Source organism: Gopherus flavomarginatus, chromosome 1 (genome assembly GCF_025201925.1).
Source record: "Gopherus flavomarginatus isolate rGopFla2 chromosome 1, rGopFla2.mat.asm, whole genome shotgun sequence".
NCBI classification, from domain to species: domain Eukaryota; kingdom Metazoa; phylum Chordata; order Testudines; family Testudinidae; genus Gopherus; species Gopherus flavomarginatus.
Window position 1 is genome coordinate 269,237,084 of NC_066617.1, and position 26,500 is coordinate 269,263,583.

Here is a 26,500-nt window from a genome sequence, read left to right on the forward strand (position 1 = left end):
TTTTACTAACATAATACACACATGCTTTGGCTCAGGGGTAGGTAACCTATGGCACACGTGCCGAAGGCAGCACGTGAGCTGATTTTCAGTGGCACTCACACTGCCCAGGTCCTGGCCACCGGTCCAGGGGGCTCTGCATTTTAATTTAATTTTTAAATGAAACTTCTTAAACATTTTAAAAACATTATTTACTTTACATACAACAATAGTTTAGTTATATATTGTAGACTTATAGGAAGAGACCCTCTAAAAAGGTTAAAATGTATTATTGGCATGCGAAACCTTAAATTAGAGTGAATAAATGAAGACTCAGCACACCACTTCTAAAAGGTTGCCGACCCCCTGCTTTAGCTAAAGCAGGGTTTTGCTGTAGGTTCTGAATGTAAAACCTAGTTTTGGGGGAGAGAGCAAGTTCAGCCTCAGATACATTTTATACATTAAATCCCCTGGCTGCATTTTAATGAAAATGTAGCACCATTCACTTGTCATCTATTTTTCTTTTCTTTTCTTTTCTTTTCTTTTCTTTTCTTTTCTTTTCTTTTCTGCAGTATTTCCTACATTAGATGAAGTGTCTGGATTCTGCTGATGGCATTGTCTAGAAGGAAGTGCTCCCTTGTCTGTGATTGACAATGTTGTTAAGTCCAGATCCTCAAAAGTATATAGGTACCTAACTTCTAATGAAATCAATGCAAGTTAGACGAAAATACCTTTTGAGAATTGGGGCCTGGGATTCAGTGTGCTGGACTTTTATTTTTGTTTCTTTCTTCTACATCTTTCCACCTCTGCTTTTGTTTGTTTCTTCTCTAGAAATTCCTCCAAGTCCTTACAAACAAGTATGGCCTTCATTTCCTAGATTATGAGTCCAATTTATTGTCTTCCCAAAAATTGAGTGTTAGAGCTCAAACAGTAATAGGATAATAAGGCCTATCACTGCAACCTTTGGTGCCATTAGAACCTCAGTGTTACAAACACCTGGGGAATGGAGGTTGTTCGTAACGCTGAAATGTTTGTAACTCCTAACAAAATGTTAAAGTTGTTCTTTCAAAGGTTTACAACTGAACATTGACTTAATACAGATTTGAAATTCCACTATGCAGAAGAAAAAATGCTGCTTTCCCTTTATTTTTTTATTAGTTTATAGTTAACAAAGTACAGTATTGTATTTGCCTTTATTTATTTTTTTTGTCTTGTCTCTGTTGCTGCTTGATTGGTTACTTCTGGTGCCAAACGAGGTGTGTGATTGACTGGTCAGTTCGTAACTTTGATGTTCATAACTCTGAGGTTCTACTGTAGTATTTTTCCTATAGTCATAAGAATGTGTTTTAAATGCCACATGTATTTACAAACAAACAAACAAACACCACCACCACACACCTCAGAAGCTTAAAAGGTTCCTGATTTTTCTTTCAAAATTTTGATTTTTAAGGATGTAGGTGTTTGTTGCTTTGGAAATCTACAAGTGCACTAATGGCTGGAAAGGGGTGTGGAGGAGGAGAATGATTTCTTTTAAGAATCCTTAATATATATAAAAATATAATAATTATAAAAGAAAATAATCACTATTTATTTTATTTTAAAAATGTATTGCAATTTAAATAACAAAAAGATGTGTATACAAGGCTCTAGATGCCTTAACACATAATTAGTAATACAACAAAACCCTAGTAACATTAAAATAATAATTCAAACAGGCACTCTGCCAGCCAGAAAGCCGCCTACGAAAATGCTCCTTTCCTCCGCTCCATTGTTCTGGTAAGCACACACATAGTCCTCTCCAGAAGCCCCCTCAAACAGATGTCTTTTGCAACATGCCCACAAGGTCACCAAATTTGATCTGTTTTGCATAAAGGAGGGAGATAAGCTCCAGCATTCTGGACTCTCATAGGGAATGCTTTGCCATCCACCTCCTCTCCTCTAATGAGTGAGATCCAGCCTAGATGCCTCTACTGATTGCAGCTGTGGTATTACAGCATGGCAATCCCTCAGGTAGGCAGATCCCAGGCCACTGGGTTTATAGGTCATACCCAACACCTTAACTTCCATCCAGAGTCCAATAGGAAGCTGGGGCAGATCCCAGAGTACTGGTGTCACATGTTCCCAGCAAGACGCTCCATAAGATCAAGAGGCTCAATAAGCAAGTCACTATGTTCTGCACCAGCTTCAGTCGCTGAATGATTTTAAGGTGTAGCCCCACAGGCAGCATATTGCAATAGTTTAATCTTGAGGTAAGAAAGGCATGGATAATGATGGCAGGGTCTGCATCTGAAAGGAAAGTTTGCAACAATGTAGCCAATAAATATATAAGTACTATCCTAAGCCATTGACAAGACAAGACACAGGAAACATTCAAAGACCAAAGTCTGGTCATCGGTCTATTTGCAGATTAAAGGTTTTAACAGTATGTGACAGGTTTGGTCAGAGACCCCCTTGGGACTGTCACCTGACATGCTGGAATTACCTCTCAGCCTGTTTTCCACTGCCAGCTTGGGACTCCAGAACCCTGCCTTGTTGAGCCAGATACGCTAGCCTGCTGCAACACAGACCCAGGTCTGGTCCAGGCCACCAAAGCTGCAGACTTTAACCAAAACTGCTCAGCAAGTCACCTATCTCCAGCATCCAGACACCCAGCTCCCAGTGGGTTCCAAACCCCAAATCTGTTTTACTCTAAAGCTTATATAGCGGCACAGCAGCCAGCAAACAGAGCTGTAAACAGGGGAGTTTCAGAGGGAGTTCTCTTGGAGGAGCAGGTTTTTGTAATTTGTGTACTGTATTGTGTAGTTTGTATGTGTGGAGGCTGCTAGGGACAGTGTGCTGGGAGAGCAACTGAGCCCTGTTTAGGGGGCGAGGCTTACCTGAGTAGGGGTCCTATAAAAGTAGCCGGCCAGTCAGGCAGCGACACAGCAGCCAGCAAACAGAGCTTTAAATAGGGGAGTTTCAGAGGGAGTTTACAGGGGGAGGTTGCGGGGGAGACTAAGAGACCTAGACAGAGGAACTGACAGGCTAGTTAAGGGAGTAGGTGGTAGTCTGCCAGTGTTCTGGTGCCTGTTGGGGGTTTGTGTTGTGTTGTGTTTCTTGGACTACCAGGTTTTAGGTGGGAAGGCTATGACTGATACAGAGGTAGCAGTGAAAGACACAATGACGATGGCTGGATGTGGAAGCTGCGGCATGTTCATGATCCTGGAGTGGGTAGCTGAAAAGAGTTTTATCTGCATGAAGTGTCGCCTGATAGAGCTGATGGAAGAAAAGATCCGAGGACTGGAGATGCAGGTGGAAACTCTGGTCGAGTTTAGAAGGGGGTTCGAGCAGATGATGGAGCACAGACACGAGGAGGCTGAAGGGATAAGCTCAAACTTGCAGATGGAAGCAAGTCCAAATAATTCTGAGGAGAGACTGCTGGGTGAAGAAAGTGGACGGTGGAAGTACGTGACTAAGAGAACCAGGCAGAGGAAAAAACGGGCCAGTGAAGGAGAAATAGAACTCAGGAACAGGTTTGCAGAGTTGGAAAATGAAGAAGGGGCACAGCAGGTGGTCGCTAAAGGAGAGAGGACAAGGAAAAAAAGAAGAGCTGTTAGTCCTACAGGAGGAGGGGAGGAGTCAATGGAGGCAACACCAAATATGAGCCCCAGGAGGATTGCAAGGGTGAATAGGAATCGAGAGGACTTGCAGCCAGTGGGTGCAGGGGATAGACCAGAGAATCACACTGTCACCAGGAAAAGGCAGGTCTACGTGATTGGAGACTCCTTACTGAGAAAAATAGACAGTCCTTTAACTAGGGCTGACCGGGAGAACAGAAGGGTGTGCTGTCTGCTGGGTGCTAAGATACCGGATGTGGACCTGAGGCTGAAAAGGATCCTAACGGGAGCGGGAAAGAATCCGTTGTTTGTCCTTCATGTGGGAATGAATGATACGGCTAGATTCTCGCTGGAACGTATCAAGGGAGACTATCCCAGACTGGTGAAGATGCTTAAGGAAATCGAGGCTCAGGTGATCTTCAGTGGGATTCTGCCGGTTCCTAGAGAAGGGCAACACAGGTGTGACAAGATTATGGCGATCAACAGATGGCTCAGGCAGTGGTGCTATAAGGAGGGCTTTGGGATGTACAGCCACTGGGAAGCATTTATGGACAGAAGACTATTCTCTTGGGATGGACTTCACCTGAGTAAGGAGGGAAATAGACTTCTAGGATGGAGGCTTGCCCAACTGATTAAGAGAGCTTTAAACAAGGAATTTGTGGGAGATGGTTGGGAGATGTCCAGGTGATCTCCACACCAAAATTTAACCTTGAGAGTGAATAAAACAAAGTAAGAGGGGATACAGCCGTGGACAGAAGAATTGACGTAAGGAGGAAGGGTAGTGTAGATACCAGACTAACAGGTGATGCTGGTGGTAGAATGTCTGTGCCTAACAGGGTAAAGAATGTCAGTGAAGCCAAACGGCAAAAATTAAGATGTCTGTACACTAATGCGAGGAGCCTAGGTAATACAATGGAGGAACTAGAGCTACTGGTGCAGGAAGTGAAACCAGATATTATAGGGATAACAGAAACATGGTGGAATAGTAGTCATGACTGGAGTACAGGTATTGAAGGCTATGTGCTGTTTAGGAAAGACAGAAATAAAGGCAAAAGTGGTGGAGTAGCATTGTATATCAATGATGAGGTTAACTGTAAAGAAATGAGAAGTGTTGGAATGGACAAGACAGAGTCTGTCTGGGCAAAAATCACACTGGGAAAGAAAGCTACTAGAGCCTCCCCTGAGATAGTGCTTGGGGTGTGCTACAGACCGCCGGGATCTGATTTGGATATGGATAGAGACCTCTTTAATGTTTTTAATGAAGTAAACACTAATGGGAATTGTGTGATCATGGGAGACTTTAACTTCCCAGATATAGACTGGAGGACAAGTGCTAGTAAGAATAATAGGGCTCAGATTTTTCTGGATGTGATAGCAGATGGATTTCTTCACCAAGTAGTTGAAGAACCAACAAGAGGGGATGCCATTTTAGATTTGGTTTTGGTGAGTAGTGAGGACCTCATAGAAGAAATGGTTGTAGGGGACAACCTTGGTTCGAGTGATCATGAGCTAATTCAGTTCAAACTAGATGGAAGGATAAACAAAAATAGATCTGGGACTAGGGTTTTTGACTTCTCACGGGCTAACTTTAAAGAATTAAGGAAATTAGTTAGGGAAGTGGATTGGACTGAAGAACTTGTGGATCTAAATGCAGAGGAGGCCTGGAATTACTTCAAGTCGCAGCTGCAGAAGCCTGCATCCCAAGAAAGGGGAAAAAAAACATAGGCAGGAGTTGTAGACCAAGCTGGATGAGCAAGCATCTCAGAGAGGTGATTAAGAAAAAGCAGAAAGCCTACAAGGAGTGGAAGAAGGGTGGGATTAGCAAGGAAAGCTACCTTAGTGAGGTCAGAACATGTAGGGATAAAGTGAGAAAGGCTAAAAGCCATGTAGAGTTGGACCTTGCAAAGGGAATTAAAACCAATAGTAAAAGGTTCTATAGCCATATAAATAAGAAGAAAACAAAAAAAGAAGAAGTGGGACCGCAAACACTGAGAATGGAATAGAGGTTAAGGATAACCTAGGCATGGCCCAATATCTAAATAAGTACTTTGCCTCAGTCTTTAATAAGGTTAATGAGGAGCTTAGGGATAATGGAAGGATGACAAACGGGAATGAGGATATGGAGATGGATATTACCACATCTGAGGTAGAAGCCACACTTGAACAGCTTAATGGGACAAAATCGGAGTGCCCAGATAATCTTCATCCAAGAATATTAAAGGAACTGGTGCATGAAATTGCAAGCCCGTTAGCAAGAATTTTTAATGAATTGGTAAACTCAGGGGTTGTACCGTACGACTGGAGAATTGCTAACATAGTTCCTATCTTTAAGAAAGGGAAAAAAAAGTGATCCGAGTAACTGTAGACCTGTTAGTTTGACATCTGTAGTATGTAAGGTCTAGGAAAAAATTTTGAAGGAGAAAATAGTTAAGGACATTGAGGTCAATGGTAATTGGGACAAATTACAACATGGTTTTACTAAAGGTAGATCGTGCCAAACCAACCTGATCTCCTTCTTTGAGAAAGTGACAGATTATTTAGACAAAGGAAATGCAGTAGATCTAATTTACCTCGATTTCAATAAGGCATTTGACACGGTTTCACATGGGGAATTATTAGTTGAAATTGGAAAAGATGGGGTTCAATATGAAAATTGAAAGGTGGATAAGGAACTGGTTAAAGGGGAGACTCCAACGGGTTGTACTGAAGGGTGAACTGTCAGGCTGGAAGGAGGTTACTAGTGGAGTTCCTCAAGGATCAGTTTTGGGACCAATCTTATTTAACCTTTTTATTACTGACCTTGGCACAAAAAGCGGGAATGTGCTAATAAAGTTTGCAGATGACACAAAGCTGAGGGGTATTGCTAACACAGAGAAGGAACGGGATATCATACAGGAAGATCTGGATGACCTTGTAAACTGGAGTAATAGTAATAGGATGAAATTTAATAGTGAAAAGTGCAAGGTCATGCATTTAGGGATTAATAATAAGAATTTTAGTTATACATTGGGGACACATCAGTTGGAAGCAACAGAGGAGGAGAAGGACCTTGGAGTATTGGTTGATCACAGGATGACTATGAGCCGCCAACGTGATATGGCCGTTAAAAAAGCTAATGCAGTTTTAGGTTGCCTCAGGCCAGGTATTTCCAGCAAAGATAAGGAGGTGTTAGTACCATTATATAAGGCACTGGTGAGACCTCCTCTGGAATACTGTGTGCAGTTCTGGTCTCCCATGTTTAAGAAGGATGAATTCAAACTGGAACAGGTTCAGAGACGGGCTACTAGGATGATCCGAGGAATGGAAAACCTGCCTTATGAAAGGAGACTCAAAGAGCTTGACTTGTTTAGCCTAACCAAAAGAAGGCTGAGGGGGGATATGCTTGCTCTTTATAAATATATCAGAGGGATTAATATTAGGGAGGGAAAGGAATTATTTAAGCTTAGTACCAATGTAGACACAAGAACAAATGGGTATAAGTTGGACACTAGGAAGTTTAGACTTGAAATTAGATGAAGGTTTCTAACCATTAGAGGAGTGAAGTTCTGGAACAGCCTTCCAAGGGGAGTAGTGGGGGCAAAAGACATATCTGGCTTTAAGACTAAGCTTGATAAGTTTATGGAAGGGATGGTATGATGGGATAGCTTAATTTTGGCAATTGATCTTTGATTATCAGCAGGTAAGTATGCCCAGTGGTCTGTGATGGGATGTTAGATGGGATGGGATCTGAGTTACTGCAGAGAATTCTTTTCTGAGTGCTGGCTGGTGAGTCTTGCCCACATGCTCAGGGTTTAGCTGATCGCCATATTTGGGGTCGGGAGGGAATTTTCCTCCAGGGCAGATTGGCAGGGGCCCTGGAAGTTTTTCGCCTTCCTCTGCAGCGTGGGGCATGAGTCACTTGCTGGTGGATTCTCTGCAGCTTGAGGTCTTCAAACCACAATTTGAAGACTTCAGTAACTCAGACATAGGTTAGGAGTTTGTTATAGAAGTGGATGGGTAGGGTTCTGTGGCCTGCTTTGTGCTGGAGGTCAGACTAGGTGATCATATCGGTCCCTTCTGACCCTAACGTCTATGAGTCTATGAGTCTGTTATACAGGGTTAACTCATAAATTGTCCACCCTCTATAACAGTGATAGAGAGATACGCACAGCTGTTTGCTCCCCCAGCTATTAATCACGTACTCTAGGTTAATAAACAAAAGTGATTATATTAAGTATAAAAAGTAGGATTTAAGTGGTTCCAAGTAATAACAGACAGAACAAAGTAAGTTACCAAGCAAAATAAAACGAAACACTCAAGTCTAAGCCTAATACATTTAAGAAATTGAATACAGGTAAATTTCACCCTCAGAGATGTTCCAATAAGCTTCTTTCACAGACTAGACTCTTTCCTAGTTTGGGCCCAATTCTTTCCCTTGGTACTGTTCTTGTTAGTTCCAGTTCAGGTGGTAATTAGGGGTTTTCTCATGACTGCAGCCCCATTTGTTCTGTTCCACCCCCTTTTATATCTTTGGCAGAAGGCGTGAATCTTTTGTCTCGCTGGGTCCCCACCCCGCCTTCTAAATGGAAAAGCACCAGGTTTAAGATGGATTCCAGTACCAGGTGACATGGTCACAAGTCCTGTGAGCCCCCATCATCCATTCTTTCCGGCCTGATTCACATGAACACAGGAAAGCTTACAAGTAAACAGAGCCATTTGCAACCAATTGTCCTGGTGAATTGGAGCCATCAAGATTCTAAACCACCGTTAGTGGTCCACACTTTGCGTAATTACAATAAGACTTCAGAGTAATACTTCATATTTCTAGCTTCAGATACAAGAATGATACATTCATACAAATAGGATGAACACACTCAGTAGATTATAAGCTTTGTAATGATACCTTACAAGAGACCTTTCGCATAAAGCATATTCCAGTTACATTATATTCACACTTTTAAACATATTTCTATAAAATATATGGAGTGCAACGTCACACAGTACTTTGGAGAATTATGTTATTATAGCAGAGGAATTCCTCCCCAAATCTGAGAAGGGTGGTGTTGATTCTTGCTATTTGGTCTATGAGTCCTGAAGCCCTGCTAGAAGACACAAGACATCATCAACTTTTCTTTGCAGCTGGTAGCCAAACGATCTGCAAAGTGTTAATCTAATTGTGATTTTAGGAGCTTTGGTTGTGGTATTTCCTTTATTGTGAAAGAGGAGGGAAAAGCAAACTTTGTCTTGTTGGGAGAGGGGACCCTGTCTGGCTTCAGTACAAAACTGAATACTTAACAATATGAACACTTAACATACTTAACAATATTCTGCATTGAAAAATAAGGGAGAGAAGATAAGGGTTTTTTTAGACTTTACTTCAGATGAAAAAAACAGGGTAGTCATCAATAAAGTATTCCATGGAGGTATGTAAAAAAATCAACAACACATTTTCTTCAAAACTAGCTGTCACCTGGTTTCATCAGCCACAGTGGTATATTTCTCTCATCGGTAACTCATGGTGTGCCCTCTTCCTCTTTACTAGTTAACAGAGCATGTGGAACTAGCATAAATAATCTTAACAGTTATTGGTATTATTGACAGTGTGAGGTGAAGTGCTGTCTTCTGTTGGATATATTCCTCCTACAGCAGATTAGGGGTTTTTTTAAGGAGAGTAAATTTTATAGAACTTGGGCTAAAATATCAAAATCATGATGGGTTTTTTTGGCTTGATTTTTAACTCAATATAAGTTATACAGAATTAAAAATGAAACCAAAAATAAATGTTCTATTTATCAATGATCACCTACACCTTCATTCTCTATTAGTGTTCCATAGGAGTGCATTTATTTTTGTTACAGAGATTGCTGGAGCAGAATACTATATGCATTGCAAATTCACCACAAATGCTTTATCGGGCCTGGCTCTAACCATATTTTTGTTCACATTGGCATGCAGCTGGTAAATCCATTTCAGCAGACTTTGTAAATCTGGTATAATGGTGATGAATCAAGACTATTGTCTTGAACTTTTTGTTCCATGATGGTATCAGGATAATCTTTCTGTGATTTTAATTTTCTTTGATTGAACATATCTACTGGCTCAGGGAGAGTGAATGAACAAAAGGCTGAGTTAACAGAGCTGATGGGCTCCTTGTCTAAGCAGCGTTCTTTCATTTTGTGTCTTTGCTTCTAAAAATAAAGTAACAAAGAAAAAGGCATATTTAAAATTAAAAGCAAAGATGAAAGAGCACATTCCTACATAAGAAGCAGTAGCAGTCTGTGTAAATGCTGTGAATTTTGATTGTTGGTGTTACTCTAAAGAGAAAAAACAAAGCAAGGTGAATGGACACAGCCAAAGGAAGCAATCTTTTCCTTATTAAACTCATTTTTTACTCTAGAATACACCCACACCCAATATTTGTACAACTTTGGAGACAGAAATATTCACTGGGGTCTGGATTAAGTCTTCCATGCTAATTTCATTATGTGACCAAAAGAAAGCATGAGATTGTATATGTTAGAATCTACCCTCCCTGGGCTGTGGTGTGGAACTGTACCAGGGGGAGCTGCAAAAGGATGGTGTTTCAGGAGTCACAATTCCTGCTCTAGCATCCTGATGTGCAGCCGAGTGTGCAGGCTATCCCAGTCTTTACGTGCTTTAAAACAACTGAAAAAACCCTCTGTGGTACCAGCAAAAATATATAAATAATAACAGATGAATTGCAAGAGAGCTTTGCCAGGACTTGCTAACGGCCATTTCCAGATTATCAGTGTCTTTCCCAAGGGAACTCAGGCTCATTCAAATTGTAAAATAGGAGAACTTGTATTTTGAAGATTTTTTTCCTTCTGGATTTCTGTATTCTCTGCTTTGTTGATTCGTGACTACAGTTTAAAAATAATATGCGTGATCCGTTTGGTCATGACATTTGGCCACCACTTGGTGAGCTTGATGAACTAAAACCATTGTTGACATCTACAGTTCATGACCTTTTATATGTTCATATCAGTTTAGTAGGGAAAATAATCAGTGGACAACCAGACAGATAAAAATTTTGTTATAAAATACTGCCAATTTTTCTACTTATTCATACCATGTTGAATGAGGAAATCTGTTAAAGTTTTATTTTTAACTAGCTATAATTAATTTATCTTCTGCTTTAAAACTTACACAGCTTGTCCTTTAGCATTTATGAAATGATTTCAATAGTAGCTCCCTAGTTAATGCATTGTATTTCCTGAGTATTATTTCCTAATGACCTTATTGAATCTGGTCTGAAAATCTATTATAATTATTTTCTTGACAGGTTAGCAAGATCAGTATCTCAGTCATTGCTGGGAAGGGTTAACATTATTAATAAAATCATAATTACAAATTAAGAATTTAAATAACAAGTTACTAAAAGCCACATTAGCGAGATATATTTTCATAATGTGGATTTTTCTTCTGCGGAGGGATTGGAAAATTTTTGCAGTTTCTGCTGAGAACTCCATTATTCTCAATGGGAGTTTTGCATTAACAAGCACTGTAGACTCAAGCCCTTTGATAGTATATCCTCTCACAGTACAGGCATTTCTAAAGAAACATGACATCCTTTCAGTTACATTTCTCATTGCTGTGCTAATGTATGCAGCACGAGTTGCTGCAATGCTACATGACATCAAAACCTGTCAAGACAGCCTCTAGTTTTGGGGAATTCCCTATTGTATTTTAAACATGGTGAGTTGGGAAATAATTATGAAAAGGCAGGATCAGGAAGGATGCAAGGCAAGCATGAACAAGCTGGCATATAAGGAGAAGAAGGAAATGAGGAATAAGGGATAGGGAGGAAATGGAAGTGAGAAAAGGAGAGAGGAAGCTTAAGGGAATGTAAAACTACAACCTCATGTACACATATAGTGGTCTTTATTTACTACAAAAATAAAATGTTTAAGGTTATAATATTTTTAGTGATAGGTTCTGTCAGCCTCACCCATGCCAGTGCTACCCATTCAACGTGCATAAGGCTGGCAGAAGTTAGCCCTTCTGTTTGTTTTTATATTACCCTTGTTTGATAAACAATATTTGGATGTGGAGTAATGAACTGGTTGGTGAAGCAGCTGTATGGTCCCACATGTGCAGATATTTACATTGACTTGGAACCCATCTCAGCTTGCCAATCAAATCTAGAAAGTATTTACACTGTGCTCATTACCATGCTATATGGTGCCTGTGTCATAAACAGGTAGTTAAGGGTTAATGTCTCTTTTACCTGTAAAGGGTTAACAAACAGGGAACCAAACACATGACCAAGGGACCAATCAGGAGACAAGATACTTTCAAATCTCGGGGGAGGGAAGCCTTTGTTTGTGTTTTTTGGGTTTTGCTTTGTTCTCTTTGGGCTCTGAGAGTGACCACACGTACCTACAGGCTCTCTAATCTTCTATTCCAATTTTGTGAGTATAGAAAGGTGGTATAGTCTTTTTATTTGTTTTCCTTTATTTGCAAATGTGTAGTTTGCTGGAAGTATTTTAAATTGTACTTTTCTGGGGGGGAGGTGTCTTTTTAGTTTCTATAAGCTGACAGACCCTGTAACTTTTTACCATCTAAATTGCAGAGATAAACTTTTACCTTTTTTCTTTCTTTTTATTAAAAGCTTTGCTTTAAGACCTGTCTGATTTTTTCCCTTGTTAAGGCTCAAGGGAATTGAGTCTGTACTTAACAGGGAAGGAGAGGGGTGGAATCCCTTTGTTTAAATTCACGGAGCTTGAATCTGTATATCTCTCCAGGAGCCCAGGGAGGGAACACCTGGAAGGGAGGAGGGGGAAGGAAAATGGTTTATTCCCCTTTGTTGTGAGACTCAAGGAATTTGGGTCTTGGGGGTCCCCAGGGAAGGTTTTGGGGGAGACCAGAGTTTATCAGGCACTCTATTCTAAGTCCTGATTGGTGGTAGCACTACAGGATCTAAGCTGGTAATTAAGCTTAGGGGAATTCATGCTAGTACCCATATTTTGGACGCTAAGGTTCAGAATTGGGAATTATATTATGACAGTCTGCTAGCGAGATTGTATGTTGGAACATAAGGTCATTCTGTACAAATCACATGTCCTGGTTCAGGCACTGGATTGCACCATCCAGCTTCTGGGGATATCCAGGAGGGATTGTTTTAGGAAGGCACAGTTCCTTTCCTGAGCTCCTGATTGTTCAGGTTATACTCTCCCTTGGGATGGCGCAGCTAGCACCTCTCTTTGTGTTCATCGAGGCCTGTTGGCCATTGTGTAGGATATATGGGAAAGTCAAGGCTCTTTTCCCCACTTCCCAACCCACTGAAGGCGTTTCACATCCCTGAGTTGTTCAAATGAGCCAGTCTCTGTGCTCTTCTAAACGGGGGGCTTCTGATTGTCCCTAACCTTGCACAACCTCCCCAGTGCCTACATCTGTCCATACACATGGACAGGAATGGACTGAATGACTGGCTGACAGGTGAGTAGAAAAATGTATATACAAAAAGAAAGATTAAACAAATACCAATTATAGACAGAAGAACACTAGTAATAAGGCCCAATAAGGAATGGGAACATCTGTCTCAGTCAATTAACTCCCCCTGCTAGCCTGTTACTTGTAGGACTTGATCCTACTGCTCCAGTGAAGTCAATGAGAGTGTTGGCATTAACTTCAATAGGAGTCAGATCAACCCCATCAAACTTTGGTTTAAGCCTATGCATGGAACAATATTCTTCCTTGCATACGGGAGCAAAACTGGTAATTGTCTATTTGCCCTGCTAGGATTTTTTAAATTATTACTGTTGCCTATTTCTGTGTAAAACCATCTGAGGTGATTCACTTTCACAAGAAAGTGCAAGAGCAGCCTGGCCTAGTGACAAGTGTTTTCTGTTTAACAAAGCTATTCAGACAGGGCTTTTTGAATGAGTTGTTTAATAAATTTGTTTCTTTTCTTTCCAAGGGGGCTTCACTGTTATAGATAACGAAAGTTAACTTCAGGATGCTCAAACGGAAACAAAGCTCACGTGTGGAAGCTCAGCCTGTTACAGACTTTGGCCCTGATGAATCTTTGTCAGACAATGCAGATATCCTGTGGATTAACAAGCCAGTAAGTTTATTTCTTACTAATTACCAATTACAAGTTAAATATTACATTTTACAGTTAAAATAATTTCACTTCTATGAAACTTAAGAAAGATCCTGAAACAAGTAGATTTTAGTCAGAAGTAATGAACTGGTTACAGTTGCTAGTCAATCAGGTAATATTTCCAATTTTTATTCAATACTTTTTCCATCAGTTGTTGGAGAGTGTTGAGGATGGTGAAACAATAATTATCAAGTAATTTATTCATGGACTTTTATCCCCTCGCCCCACCTTTCAGCTGCCTTAGATTGCCAGCACTGCTTGATTTAAATTGAAAGCCAAATTTATAAAACGAGGTCACAAAGACAATCTTGAGAGAGGTTCTTTTACTGTTGAGGAGGATGGTTAATATTTGGAAAGTGTTGATCTCTCAGATCCTGGTTCATCTTCTTTGTTGATGTAAGAATGCTGTTTAGGTCAGTCATTTTAATCCACTTCAAAAACTGTCCTCATATCCTTGGGAAAATAAATAAGCTGAAATAAATTAATATATACCATGGTTGCATTGGTGTTCCTTTTATGTTAGACAACTGTCATCTCGTTTGCAGTATGGATGCTAGAGCTCTTCAGCTGTGCTTCAGTGTTTTAGCACTGAAATCATTCACAAGAGAACACTTATTCATTAATTACTCATACTAATTTTAACAAAAGCAGCAAAGAGTCCTGCGGCACCTTATAGACTAACAGACGTTTTGGAACAGGAGCTTTCGTGGGTGAATACTCCCTTCCTCGGATGCAAGGGGTATTCACCCATGAAAGCTCATGTTCCAAAACGTCTGTTAGTCTATAAGGTGCCACAGGACTCTTTGCTGCTTTACAGATTCAGACTAACACGGCTACCCCTCTGATACTTGACACTAATTTTAATAGAATATCGCCATTGGCTGTTGTAACAAAGTCAAAAATTAATTACAGAAACATAAAATGTAATATTATTGACACACATTCCTCAATACACAGAGATTGAAACAGTGCTTAGTCCATTAGATTACATGACCCCTTAATGAACAAAATCACTTATTGTATGTTGTTTTTTTAAATAGAATCCGAAATGCCTGGTTTTTTGGGGGGAGGACCATAAAAATCTGGATGATAACATTTGAAAAAACTTGTATGAAATGATGTCAATATGAGTTATAGATATCATATACATACTCTATTTTGTAAGATCAAAACTAAGTTGTAACCCTTCATTTTTCAGTGGGTTCACTCTTTGCTACGCATCTGCGCCATCATCAGTGTCATTTCTGTTTGTATGAACACCCCAAAGACCTTTGAGCATTATCCACCTCTTCAATATTTGACATTTGCTCTAGATACTTTATTGATGTTTCTCTACACTGCAGAGATGATAGCAAAAATGCATATCCGTGGGATAGTCAAGGTGAGCTTTTTAATAACATTTTTATCATTTACACAGAGAAACGTTTTTGAATCTGTTCTGCTGAAGTTTTAACTATTTTAAAAACTTTTCCACTTCAGTTCTTTTCCAGATGGAAGTTTTATTTAATCTTAATATTTAATCTTCAAAACCAGTATTACAATGCTGATACACTTATTCAATATTTCCTATTAACAAGTAGCAAGTTTCACTGGATGATCTGAGCAATCATTTTTAGTTCCAAGAATGCAAGAAGAAAATATTATTCTAAGGCCCACATATATATCAATAGGAGTTTTATGAAAATATTTAGTGTCAAATAAGTGTTCTATTTTATCTACATTAGGCAGTTGTTTGAGTAAAATAAGATGAATATCTCATTTAGCTTACATAAAAATTGCAATGTAAGTGAGAGATGTTATGGTTCTCTGCTGATTTTTGTTTTCTTCTCAGCAACACTTTAGTATACAAACCCTTTTACTATTGAGCAGTTTTGTTAATGATTCTGGGATAGTCTAATTGTACCTGCCTAGATAATTATTTAGGGTACTGGAAAACATAAATCTGCCGAGATCTCCATAAATGTATAGGCTGTTCATCCCTTTATGGCATCATTTCCCTGATTTTATTCCAGCCTTCTGTTTAAACACACAATTTCAGTTTAAATACAGAGAATGAAACTGTCAAATCTGTAGATAATGTGGGGTGAGGGAATCATTTTGGTGTCATAAAAACTAAAAGTAAACAAAACAATAATATGTGGCTTTAAAAAATAAGTGGTGTAGTTATGTCAGTATTTTATGGGCCTTAGGATTTGGTAATTGTAACATGGTGGTCTGTGCCTTTAAACTGGAAAGAGATCAAGTGATGCCTATTAAGGGTTGACAGAACTCACTTGGAAGGATTGCTGCAGGACAGAGGTTGGATCCTGTGACTGGCTGTGGAGCAGAGAGCAGCACAGAATGAAAGGTCTGTGCAGCCTGTGTTGGTCAAGGGATAGCACTGTTTTGAGTTACTATGGGCATTTTTTGTTTAAATTAATACTCCCTGCCCTGAGGTAAGGGAAGGGCCTGAAAGAGATCTGGGTGTGGTGTTTAATCCTTCTTGGGATGGGGAAACAGGCCAGCAGCCCTACAATAATCATAGAAATATTGAGCAGAGGTCATCTAGTGCACCCCCCCTGTGCTGAGACAGGATCAGTTGTACCTAGACCATCCCTGACAGGTGTTTGTCCAACCTCTTCTTAAAAACCTCCAATAATGGGGATTCCACAATCTTGCTTGGAAGCCTACACCAGAACTTAACTATCCTTATAGGTAGAAAGATTTTCCTAATATCTTATCAATGGACATGGAGCACAATTGATCACAGTCCTCATGATAACAGTCCTTAATATATTTTGAAGTCTTTTATCAGTTCCTCTATTAGTCTTCTTTTCTAAAGACTAAACTTGCCCATTTTTTAACCTTTCCTCATAGGTAAAGTTTTCTAAACCTATTATCATTATTGTTGTTCTCTGGACTCTCTCCAGTTTGTCCTCTGTTACTTCCTGTGTCTTATGTATTATGCTCCTTTTAATGTACCCCAGAATTATACTAGCCTTTTTTGCAACTGCATCACATTGTTGACTCATTTAGTTTATGATCCACTATAACCACCAAAACTTTTTCAGCAGTACTGCCACGTAGGCAGTTATTCCCCATTTTGTATTTGTACATTTGATTTTTTTTTCCTTCACAATCATAGTACCTCACACCTGTCTTTACTGAATTTCATCTTGTTGAATTCAGACCAATTCTCCAATCTGTTAAGGTCATTCTGAATGCTAATGCTTTTTTCCAAAGTGCTAGCCACCGTTCCCAGGTTGGGGTGTCATCTGCAGATTTTATAAACATACTCTCCACTCCATTATCCAAATCATTAACGAAAATATTGAATAGTACGGGACCCAGGACAGATCCCTGCAGGACCCCACTTGATATGCCTCCCTAGTTTAACAGCAAACTCCTGGAGTATGCTCTTTCAATCAGTTTTGCACCCACTCGATAGTAATTTCATCTAGACCACATTTCTCTCGTTTATGAGAATGTCATCTAAGACTGTCAAAAGCCTTATTGAATCAAGATATATCATTGTGACGGGTTACCCCCCACCGCTTCCGAGGTGCCACCTGATATACTGGGGTACCACTGAGCCCACCAGTTTCACCAGTCTGGATTCCCTTACACTGCCCTGCTGAGCCAGGCCCTCAAGCCTCCTTCAGCACACACACACATGGACATGCTCAGCTGCAGAAAGACACAGATATTGAAATCAGCCCTGAAGAACTGAACATTTTTAATGAAGTTAAAAATTAGTTGTTGATTAATTACTTCATGAAATAAGTTACCCAGTTAGCGTTGGCTATAGAGAAAATGTTTCCTTAATCGTGAACCAAGTGTTTCATATATTACTAGTCATGAAAAATCAAATATAATTAAAAATAAACTTATCAAAATTTTAATGTAGAGGCTAAGTTTGTTATCACAAAACTTTACTTTTACAAATTCACTATATTTTATGGATATAAAAGTTTCCATATTTCAGTATTTGTATGGGATCTATGTACATTAATCATTTATTTTAATGATTTTTACATACTGCACATTCTGTTTTCTAACATGCTCATGAATTTGTGCAGTGTGTGACTTAACCACATCAGTATGTTTTGTAAGAATAATTCATAAATTGTGTTAACAGATGTCTGTTAAATTGAGCTGTGGTACAGGCATGTGTTAAATACACCTGGCACTTAAGAAAATGGAAAATAAGATCTTTTAGAAAACCATTCAGAGGGTTGAAAATATTAATGTTCAGTATCAATACTTTTCGTACACGTTCTACGTTCCTAAAGGAAGAGTTGTAACATATGGGAAATAGTCCTGTAAGCATAGTAATTCAAAAGTAGAAATTGTCATCTGTATAACATGGTTAAAACAAAGGTCCTTTTTAGGATGCCATAGTGTATTCAGTTCTTACAGTGCAAGAGAACTTGCTTTTTTGATTGTTCAGTCTGTATGTTTTTGTGTTGAAAATGTTTGTGTACTGTATTAACTTCCTGATAAAGCTACCAACTTAAAAAGTTGTGACAGCACTTTGCAATGAATGTCTCAGATAGAAGCCCCTGGATTTGATGCTTGAGATTATGAAATCCATATAAAGTGTTTTTCATTTTAAATTTTCATTAGGGCTGAGTAAACAAATGGAGAGACAAGTTGGCAAGAGTCAGAAGAGAACTTGGCTATTATACAGTATTATGTTTTTAGTGTCAGATGATGCCATGCTCACAGGGAGCCTTGCTCTGCTGTGTCTGAGAGTGTAACCTGTGTTTTCTCTCCATAAAACAGCCTCAGGGCTTTTGTCTGTGTGCCTGAAACATTTTTCCTAGAGCATTAGTTACTGCTTGTTGCACAAATAATCCTTTACCCTCAGGCAAGAGCTTTATGGAGGCCTGTTCATGGATGTGCTGGGGAAAGAGGGGATGATGTCTTTGTCCTCTCCTCCCTTAGCTTGAAGAAAGTGGGAAAGTCTCTGTTTCTAAGCATTTTTTATTACTTTGAGCCTTTGGTATCTTCTTTGCCAAGAGGAGAGGAATATGGAACCTTATTCAAGTGTTTGTGCTTTATTTGGACTGCCTTGGTAAAACCAGCCTATGGTTTGGTTCTGGAGGTATTGAGGTTAACAGTCATCCTGACTGGTTGGCAAGGGAGCTCTGCACTTGTTGCTTGTCACTGACAAAGTTTTGTATCATGTATATGTGAGTTTAACTGAAGCTGTCAGTGGGAAGCCATGATCACACAGTGTGAAGAGGTTCCCAAGGTAATTTGCCGTAAAACCAGAGTAAGATTCAAAACTTGGATGAGTGCAAGCTTGAAGAAGGTGTGTTGTACATAGTTGGTCAAAAATGGGGAAACATTGTAAAAATTTTCAATTTCTTTTCACCATACTCTCATTGTATCTGGCCATCTCTGCTTTTCCCTTTACTCCATATCAACTGAGCCACTGCCTCTCAAAATCCCTTCATAGTCAACCTATACAGAGACACTTCCTTAGTGTCTATCACTCTTATTCCCAGCAGCCAGAACTGCTTCTCATCCTACTTTTTCTGCCTTCCACTGTTAATCCCATAGTGGGATGTGGGAATGCTTTTGCTTCTGGTTCTTTGATAGATGACAAATACTGGGATTGGTGGCTGTGCTGGGGGAAGCATGTGGAGATTGTGCTTGGAGTAAGGCATAGGAAAAAGACACTTCAACTGTCATGGTACAAGAGAGATCTGCTTTGAAGTTGTTTTTAAGGCCTACCCATGAATTGTTATGTGCTATGATGAAAATAAATTCTTCCAACACATTGGAGAAGTACCATCATGCAGTATAATCCACCTACGTAAGGAACTCAATCTCTTAAAAGGACTTGTGGAATTTATTCTCTATTGGGAGAACTCATTTTTTCAGTTTAAACTGTAAGCACCAGTAAATACTTACATAATTCCCTACTGGACTTTCTTCAGTTAATATTTATTCTTTCCCAAAAGGTGAAAATTAGCAGGCTGCTCTACATCTGAGTGCTTGTCCTTGTCAATTTCCCATCAAGGGCCACATTCAACTAACAAGGAGAGCTGCACAGATTCGGGTAGTCAAGAATGTCTGCCAAAAAAATCTCAAAAGATACTTATTTTAGGGCATCCAAACTGGGATTTTTTTCTCTCTCAAAAACAGAAGCTTTAAATGAAAAATATGGCTCTACTTGGCTGAAGTAAAGTATTTAATTCAGAGACCTCATGATATTTTGGTACTGAAGCACAGGTTTATTTTATTTATTTAGTGAAAAGTTTAAGGTGGGATTTAATGAATGTTTAAAAAGGGGTAATTATTTTTGTCGGAAGGATATAAACCCTTTTTTCTCATGTTAGCTGCAACTGAAACAGATACTCTTTTGATGAGGGGGTTCCAAATGTGGAAATGCCTAACCCTCTATTTTTCATGTATCAAATGTCTTACACTGTGTTTAACAGGTTCTTACTTGGGCCAGATTAGATTTTGCTGCTACCCAAGACCACCTGTGCCTAGATGTCAATCTCCCAGGTGAAGGGTTGGGCTTGGGCTAGTGGATGGGTAAAGTGACCAGTCATCATGTGATGGTAGCCTGGAGCAGAGTTTCCGGTAGAAAGGAGCCTTGTCAGTTAGAAGGAGAAGGAGAGATCTACCTACAGGTGGGACTGTGACACAGTGTGTGAGGAATTGTTGGTTAAAATGACATACTGGAGAAACACATCCAAATATATTTATTTATTTGTATAATGGTAAAACCTTGTAGCCCCAAATCTGTAGATGAGGTATACCTGAGGTTGGGTAGACCAGGGAGGTATGTAAATCTCTTTTATTTTATCTGATTTGTGTATTCTTGACTGGGTAATGTCACAAAGATTATCCTGATAGAGAGCAAAGACCTTCAACTTCTAAGGAGAGAAGGCAAAAGGTGTTTGTGGACCCATCCCCTCTCCTTCACCCACTTGTGGTTATGGTGAAGTGGGGCATGGACCAATCTGTCAGCTCCCATTGGGATGTCTTGCCAAGGACTGCAGCAGTCGAACACAAGAATAACAGAAAGAACAAGAAGGAGACATGCTTTGGCAGTGATTAGTTTCAGCCATGGACACATGAGCAGAGGATATGGATTTTCAGCCAGAGCTTTAGGAAGAACGTGTGGTATGAGAGTGGGCTTAAAGGAAGCCAAGGAGTTAGAGATAGTGGAGTTATGGAATTTCTACAGGTTTTGAATTGAAGTATTTGGCAGTGGGAGAATAGGGCCTGGAGAGGTTGAGGAGAAAGACCCAGAGGAGTGCTTAAGAAGGGAAAAATAATAGTTATATGTAACAGAAGAGCTAAAAATGTCTAAGGATCACTCCTGGTATAGCTAAATGTGTTTTTTGTTTGTTTTTCCCTGCTAGAAGTGGAAATTGAGTACAACTGCCACTGCTCTGATCAGCAAGAGGCATTTCTTAGGAAGTGGTAGGGGGGAAGTCCTGCTGTTATCATCCTTAGCAATAGTTCTGCACAGCTGCCATTTACTGCCAAGGAGGGGAGGGACACAGGAGTAATGACTGACAGCCATGTTCTTGTTCAAGAAAGTTGGGGAGTTAAGTGTTCTCTTGATATGAATACAGCATCTGGTCTTGGCTGCTGTTTCCAGCATCAGGTTCAGAAACTTTGCTAGTGACTGGAGAATGGCTGTTTTGAGAGGGCTGAGAAGGTGAAAATTCCTTAACTTGATGGAGTGACTGATAAGGTGCCAACCTGTGTGAGAGCCCCAAGAGAGTGGGGATGTAGTCATGCCTTTAGTCTAGGCAGAGCTGTTCACAGTGAAGGATCTTTTATGTGATCAGAACTGGGGCCTCTTGGAATAATTTGGTTTAGTGGCCATGGATTTTGAAATGGCACCCTCTCTTCTTAATATAGGATTGGCTGAGGAGGCTAGAGTTCCCCTGATTTTGGAACTCTGAAGACTTCAGTCGGATTTTATCCACCCCTCCTCTCTGTAGTTCTGTCTGCTCTGGCACCAGTGATAATGCAGTGCATATGCCCTGCTATTCAGAGGAACAATTTTGCAGGCTTTTCAAGAAGACTCTGCTACTTAACTTAGGGTGACCATATTTCCCTATACTGAATACTGGACATCTGGTAAAATTACTCGTATTCAAGCAAGTTAAACGGCAATCAGTCAGAACTATGCAGTACAAATGTTCAAATTAACATCAAGTTGACAGTCCCTGTTAAAAAGAAATACCGCATAATTGGATTCTTTTTATTTACCTTCTTATTTTTAAGGCTTTAGGACTCACACAGGGAGAGGTGACACACATATCATCATCATCATCATCATTGTGTTCCTATTACGACTCTGGCATTTAGGGCAGCGATGAAGCTCCTCACTTCTGTCTGTTTCTGGCAAGTCTTTTAATGGTTCCCCAGCTGTGCCCCAGGTTTTTCAGCTCAGCTTCCACAGCTCTTTGCCATGTTGTTTTCGGGCAGCCTCATTTTTGCTTGCCTTCAGGTGTCCATCTTATTGCTGCTCTGGTGGTGGAATCAGTTTCCATCCAAAGCACATGACTGATCCATCTCCAGCACCTCCTGGCAATGATGGTGCTCAGATCCTCTTGGCTGCACTGTGTCAATAGTTCTTGGTTTGCAATTGTTCTGGGCCAAAAGATAGGGAGGATTTTTCTGAGGCAGGTTGTATGGACTGAAGACAGTTTGGACATGTCATACTTCCTCATTCTCCAGCATTCTGACCTATAAAGTTGTATTGAAAGTACATAGCTCTGATAAATCTTGAGTTTGGTTTTGGTGTTGTATTTTGATGATTTCCAGATTGTATTTAAGCTCCTGAAGGTATTCCTGACTTTACTGAGTTTGTTCTGGATGTCCTGGCTTGTTCCACCATCCTGGCTCATGGTGCTGCCCAAGTATTTGAATGTTTCTACATTGGTGGGAACATAATCCTCTACCTGTGTTGGTGTTGGTGAGGCAATACTAAAGGTCATGATATCTGTCTTATTGCGGTTGATTTTCAGTCCATTTTGCTGGCTGAATGCATTGAGTCAAGTTGTTTTTTCTTGTATATGGTGTTCGGTATGTGATAGGAGAGTGACATAATCTGTGACACACACACACACACACACTCCTGTAAATCTCTCCCACACGAGGGGGTGACTGACTGACCTGACCCGCTCTGCTCAGAGCTCTCTGCCCTCCAAGCCTGGCTGGGCCCCTGGGACGGACCGGCCTCTCTCAGTACCTGGCACTGTGTCTTCCCGAGACAAAACATGGGGAGCGCATGTGGGGTCACATGCTGCCCCTCCCACCCCAGATTTCTGTCAAGGTTCACAACACAGTGTGGCCAGCAGCAGCCTTTTGGCACTGTGCTGGAGGGAAGGGATGGGAGTGGCTTCCAGCCATGGGGTTTGGGGGAGATGGAGGACCTGGCTCATGTCTTCGCAGAGCTCTTCTCTTTCCTCCCCTCTCCCCTGTGTTACTGGAAGCAGCTTGTCCCTTTCTGCGTACACAGCATCGAAAGGCAGCTAACACCTTCAGGCTGCTGCTGGCCATGGACATAATGCAGTCGCCTCTTGCTGCAGTGCAGACAGGAAGGGGTTAAACCCTAAAGATGCATTGTGCACCTGGGCTCAGGGAACCTGACTCCAGGGGCTTCAGTGAACCCGCCAGCGAGGTATCTAAGCAGGGGAGGTTACCTAGGGTACGAAGCAGCCCCATGCTCCCTGGAGGCAGGACCCAGGGCAGAGAGGGGGCGGGCAAAGAGGGTGTTAAGCTCCTTCCCAGGGGACTTCTGTGGAGCCTGCAGGGTCAAAGTGCAAACAGGCTAGAAATTGCTCCCTCCCCTCCTCCCCCCACCACTCCAGAGCTTAGCTGAGGGCGGAGAGGCTTCCCCATGCCAGTGCTGTGCAGGGCTTTGGCACTTGCAAGGCTCAGCTCCTCTTGGCCAGTGCCCCAGGCAGGAGGGTCTTGGGCAGGAGCATCTTGGGCTTTCCTGGGGCTCCAACCAGGAGCTGGTTCTCTCCATAGCCTGAGGGTGGCACGCGCCCAGTTGGAGGAGATATGGAGGAGCAGTGGGGCTGGGGAGAGGGTAGTGAGGCAAAGCAGGGAGAGGACAGCGAGAGGGGGAGCATGTAAAGGGCCGATGGGTGGGCAGCAGAGGAGAAACGTAACTGGCTTCCGCCTGGTTCTTGCTCGCACTCACCAGCCACTGCAGCTCACAGAGTGCAGCCAGTGCCGGCCGGAAATGGTACAGGGGATGGGGTGCTGCTGGCTGAGAGCCGGCATGCAGCGGGGGCTGCACTGACAGACCAGCAGGGTGAGTGGCCAGCTCCACGCACTGCATCTTCGCCCCACCACCAGCCTTGCACACTCACCCTTGTCGTTGGCCACCAGACCCTCCCACTCAGGCAGGTGGCTGACGAGCAGGGATCCAGCGAGCAGCAGGATCCGCTAGTACTGATGGCAGGGGAGACAGAAAATATGGGACAATTGCCAGTTTTTAAGAAAAAGTTGGGTCTCCTGCAGGAAAGCTTAAATACGGAACTGTCCCTTTAAAAACAGGACATCTTGTCACCCTAATTTAACTGGGTTTGTGTTAGGAGTCCCAGGCACCAGTTTTCTTGTCTAGTTTCTAGATAGTTGCAAAGGTGCGTCACCACCCACAGTGCTGCCTAGCTTTTTTTTTCCAGTTCTCCCCTGCCCACTGGGGTCACGGGGGACTTGGTCTTTAAATAATCAAAGCTTGTCTCGGTAAACCTCCAGATTTAGGTGGAGGCCTCAGTTCTTGCACTGAGAAGCTATGAAGGAGATTTCTTTATGAAGTGCCTGTTCATTTATCATAATTTGTTTTAATATTTATTCATATTTTTTCTTTGATAATTTTAAAATCTTTTCATTTTGTCACATGAAAAGGAAAATACAGGTCTGTCTCATCTTACACTGGTGTTACGTTCCGCAGTCAGCACGTAAAGCGAAAATCGCATATAGTCAAAATTACATTGAGTTTAATGGTGGGCAGAATCGCCCGCACTACAGAAACAGTGTTTAAATTGTTATTTTTCTCTTTTTCTTTGTTTTTTTCTTGTTTTTGCCAACTGCGTAAAGCTGAAATTGCACATGTTAAATGTGCCTAAGACGCGACAGACCTGTAATCAATATGTATACATACTGCCAGACTAATATAGACAAAATACAGTTATTTTTTGGCTACACTACCCATCATTCATTACTGAAGCTCAATGATCATAAAGCCAAACTGAGTTTCACTTATTATTATCATCACAGTTTGTATAAACAAAAATAAATAAAAGTAGCTATTATATATTTTAGAATTAAGAACATAAGAATGGCCATACTGGATCAGAACAAAGGTCCATCTAGCCCAGTATCCTGTCTTCCAACAGTGGCCAATGTCAGGTGCCCCAGAGGGCATGAACAGAACAAGTAATCATCAGGCGATCCACATCCTCTGTCATCCATTCCCAGCTTCTGGCAAACAGATCTATTGAATAAATATATTGAGAAAACAGCTAAAAATATAAAGATATTTAATAGTACATGCATAACTTTGACATAAGTCAATTATCCCGCTGGATGTGAATAAAGTTATGCATGTGCTTAAGCGTTTGGAGGACTGGAACCATACTGATGTAAAGTTGTGTGTATGAAAGCTGACAATAATACAGCATTTCTAAATGGAAATTAATATAAATGAGATTAATGGGGAAAATAAATTCTCCTGAGATGACAAGATGAAACTCTCTTAGAGAGTTTCAATGGAACCAATCCATGCAACAAACCTCGATGCCAACTCTGCCCACATATCTACACCAGCGACACCATCACAGGACCTAACCAGATCAGCCACACCATCACTGGTTCATTCACCTGCACATCCACCAATGTAATATACGCCATCATATGCCAGCAATGCCCCTCTGCTATGTACATCGGCCAAACTGGACAGTCTCTACGGAAAAGGATAAATGGACACAAATCAGACATTAGGAATGGCAATATACAAAACCTGTAGGAGAGCACTTCAACCTCCCTGGCCACACTATAGCAGACCTTAAGGTGGCCATCCTGCAGCAAAAAAAACTTCAGGACCAGACTTCAAAGAGAAACTGCTGAGCTTCAGTTCATCTGCAAATTTGACACCATCAGCTCAGGATTGAACAAAGACTGTGAATGGCTTGCCAATTACAGAACCAGTTTCTCCTCTCTTGGTTTTCACACCTCAACTGCTAGAACAGGGCCTCATCCTCCCTGATTGAACTGACCTCGTTATCTCTAGCTTGCTTGCTAGCACACATATATATACCTGCCCCTGGATATTTCCATTACATGCATCTGAGGAAGTGGGTATTCACCCACGAAAGCTCATGCTCCAAAACGTCTGTTAGTCTATAAGGTGCCACAGGATTCTTTGCTGCTTTTACAGATCCAGACTAACACGGCTACCCTCTGATACTCTCTTAGAGAGTGCTTGAAAAGGATGAAAAATTGTTGATCACAATCACCTCCGGGGTCCTGTCTGAAAGTAATGAATGGAACTGTGGGAAAAGTCTTTTTCCCGTAGCAAACTGTGTAAACACATCCACAAACCCTTATGGTCAACTGTAACAAAGACTGCTGAGATATTTAATAAGATCAGCCTACACATTTGCTCTTTGTTCATCACTCAGAGGAGATCATCTAGCAGACACAGTAACTGTTTTGTATTATATTCCCAGGTGTTAAGCCAGACTAATATGACTAATGGCTGGACAGTACTATTCCTCGGGGATCTAGAATCCATCCGTTCTGTTAGGTTCTGAGAACAGACCATCAAAGTGAGTCTGTCACCTAG

At 41.0% G+C, this 26,500-nt stretch overlaps 1 protein-coding gene across 1 annotated transcript in view; it reads left to right on the plus strand.

Annotated features, from left to right (window-relative positions):
* Positions 1 to 26,500, plus strand: part of NALCN (sodium leak channel, non-selective) — a 343,201-nt gene that overhangs the window by 3,368 nt on the left and 313,333 nt on the right. Inside the window, exons 2-3 of the mRNA XM_050937548.1 lie at positions 13,492 to 13,638; positions 14,876 to 15,058. Of these exons, the coding sequence (XP_050793505.1) occupies positions 13,531 to 13,638; positions 14,876 to 15,058 (291 nt within the window). The 5' untranslated portion in view covers positions 13,492 to 13,530. The remainder of the gene's footprint in view (positions 1 to 13,491; positions 13,639 to 14,875; positions 15,059 to 26,500) is intronic.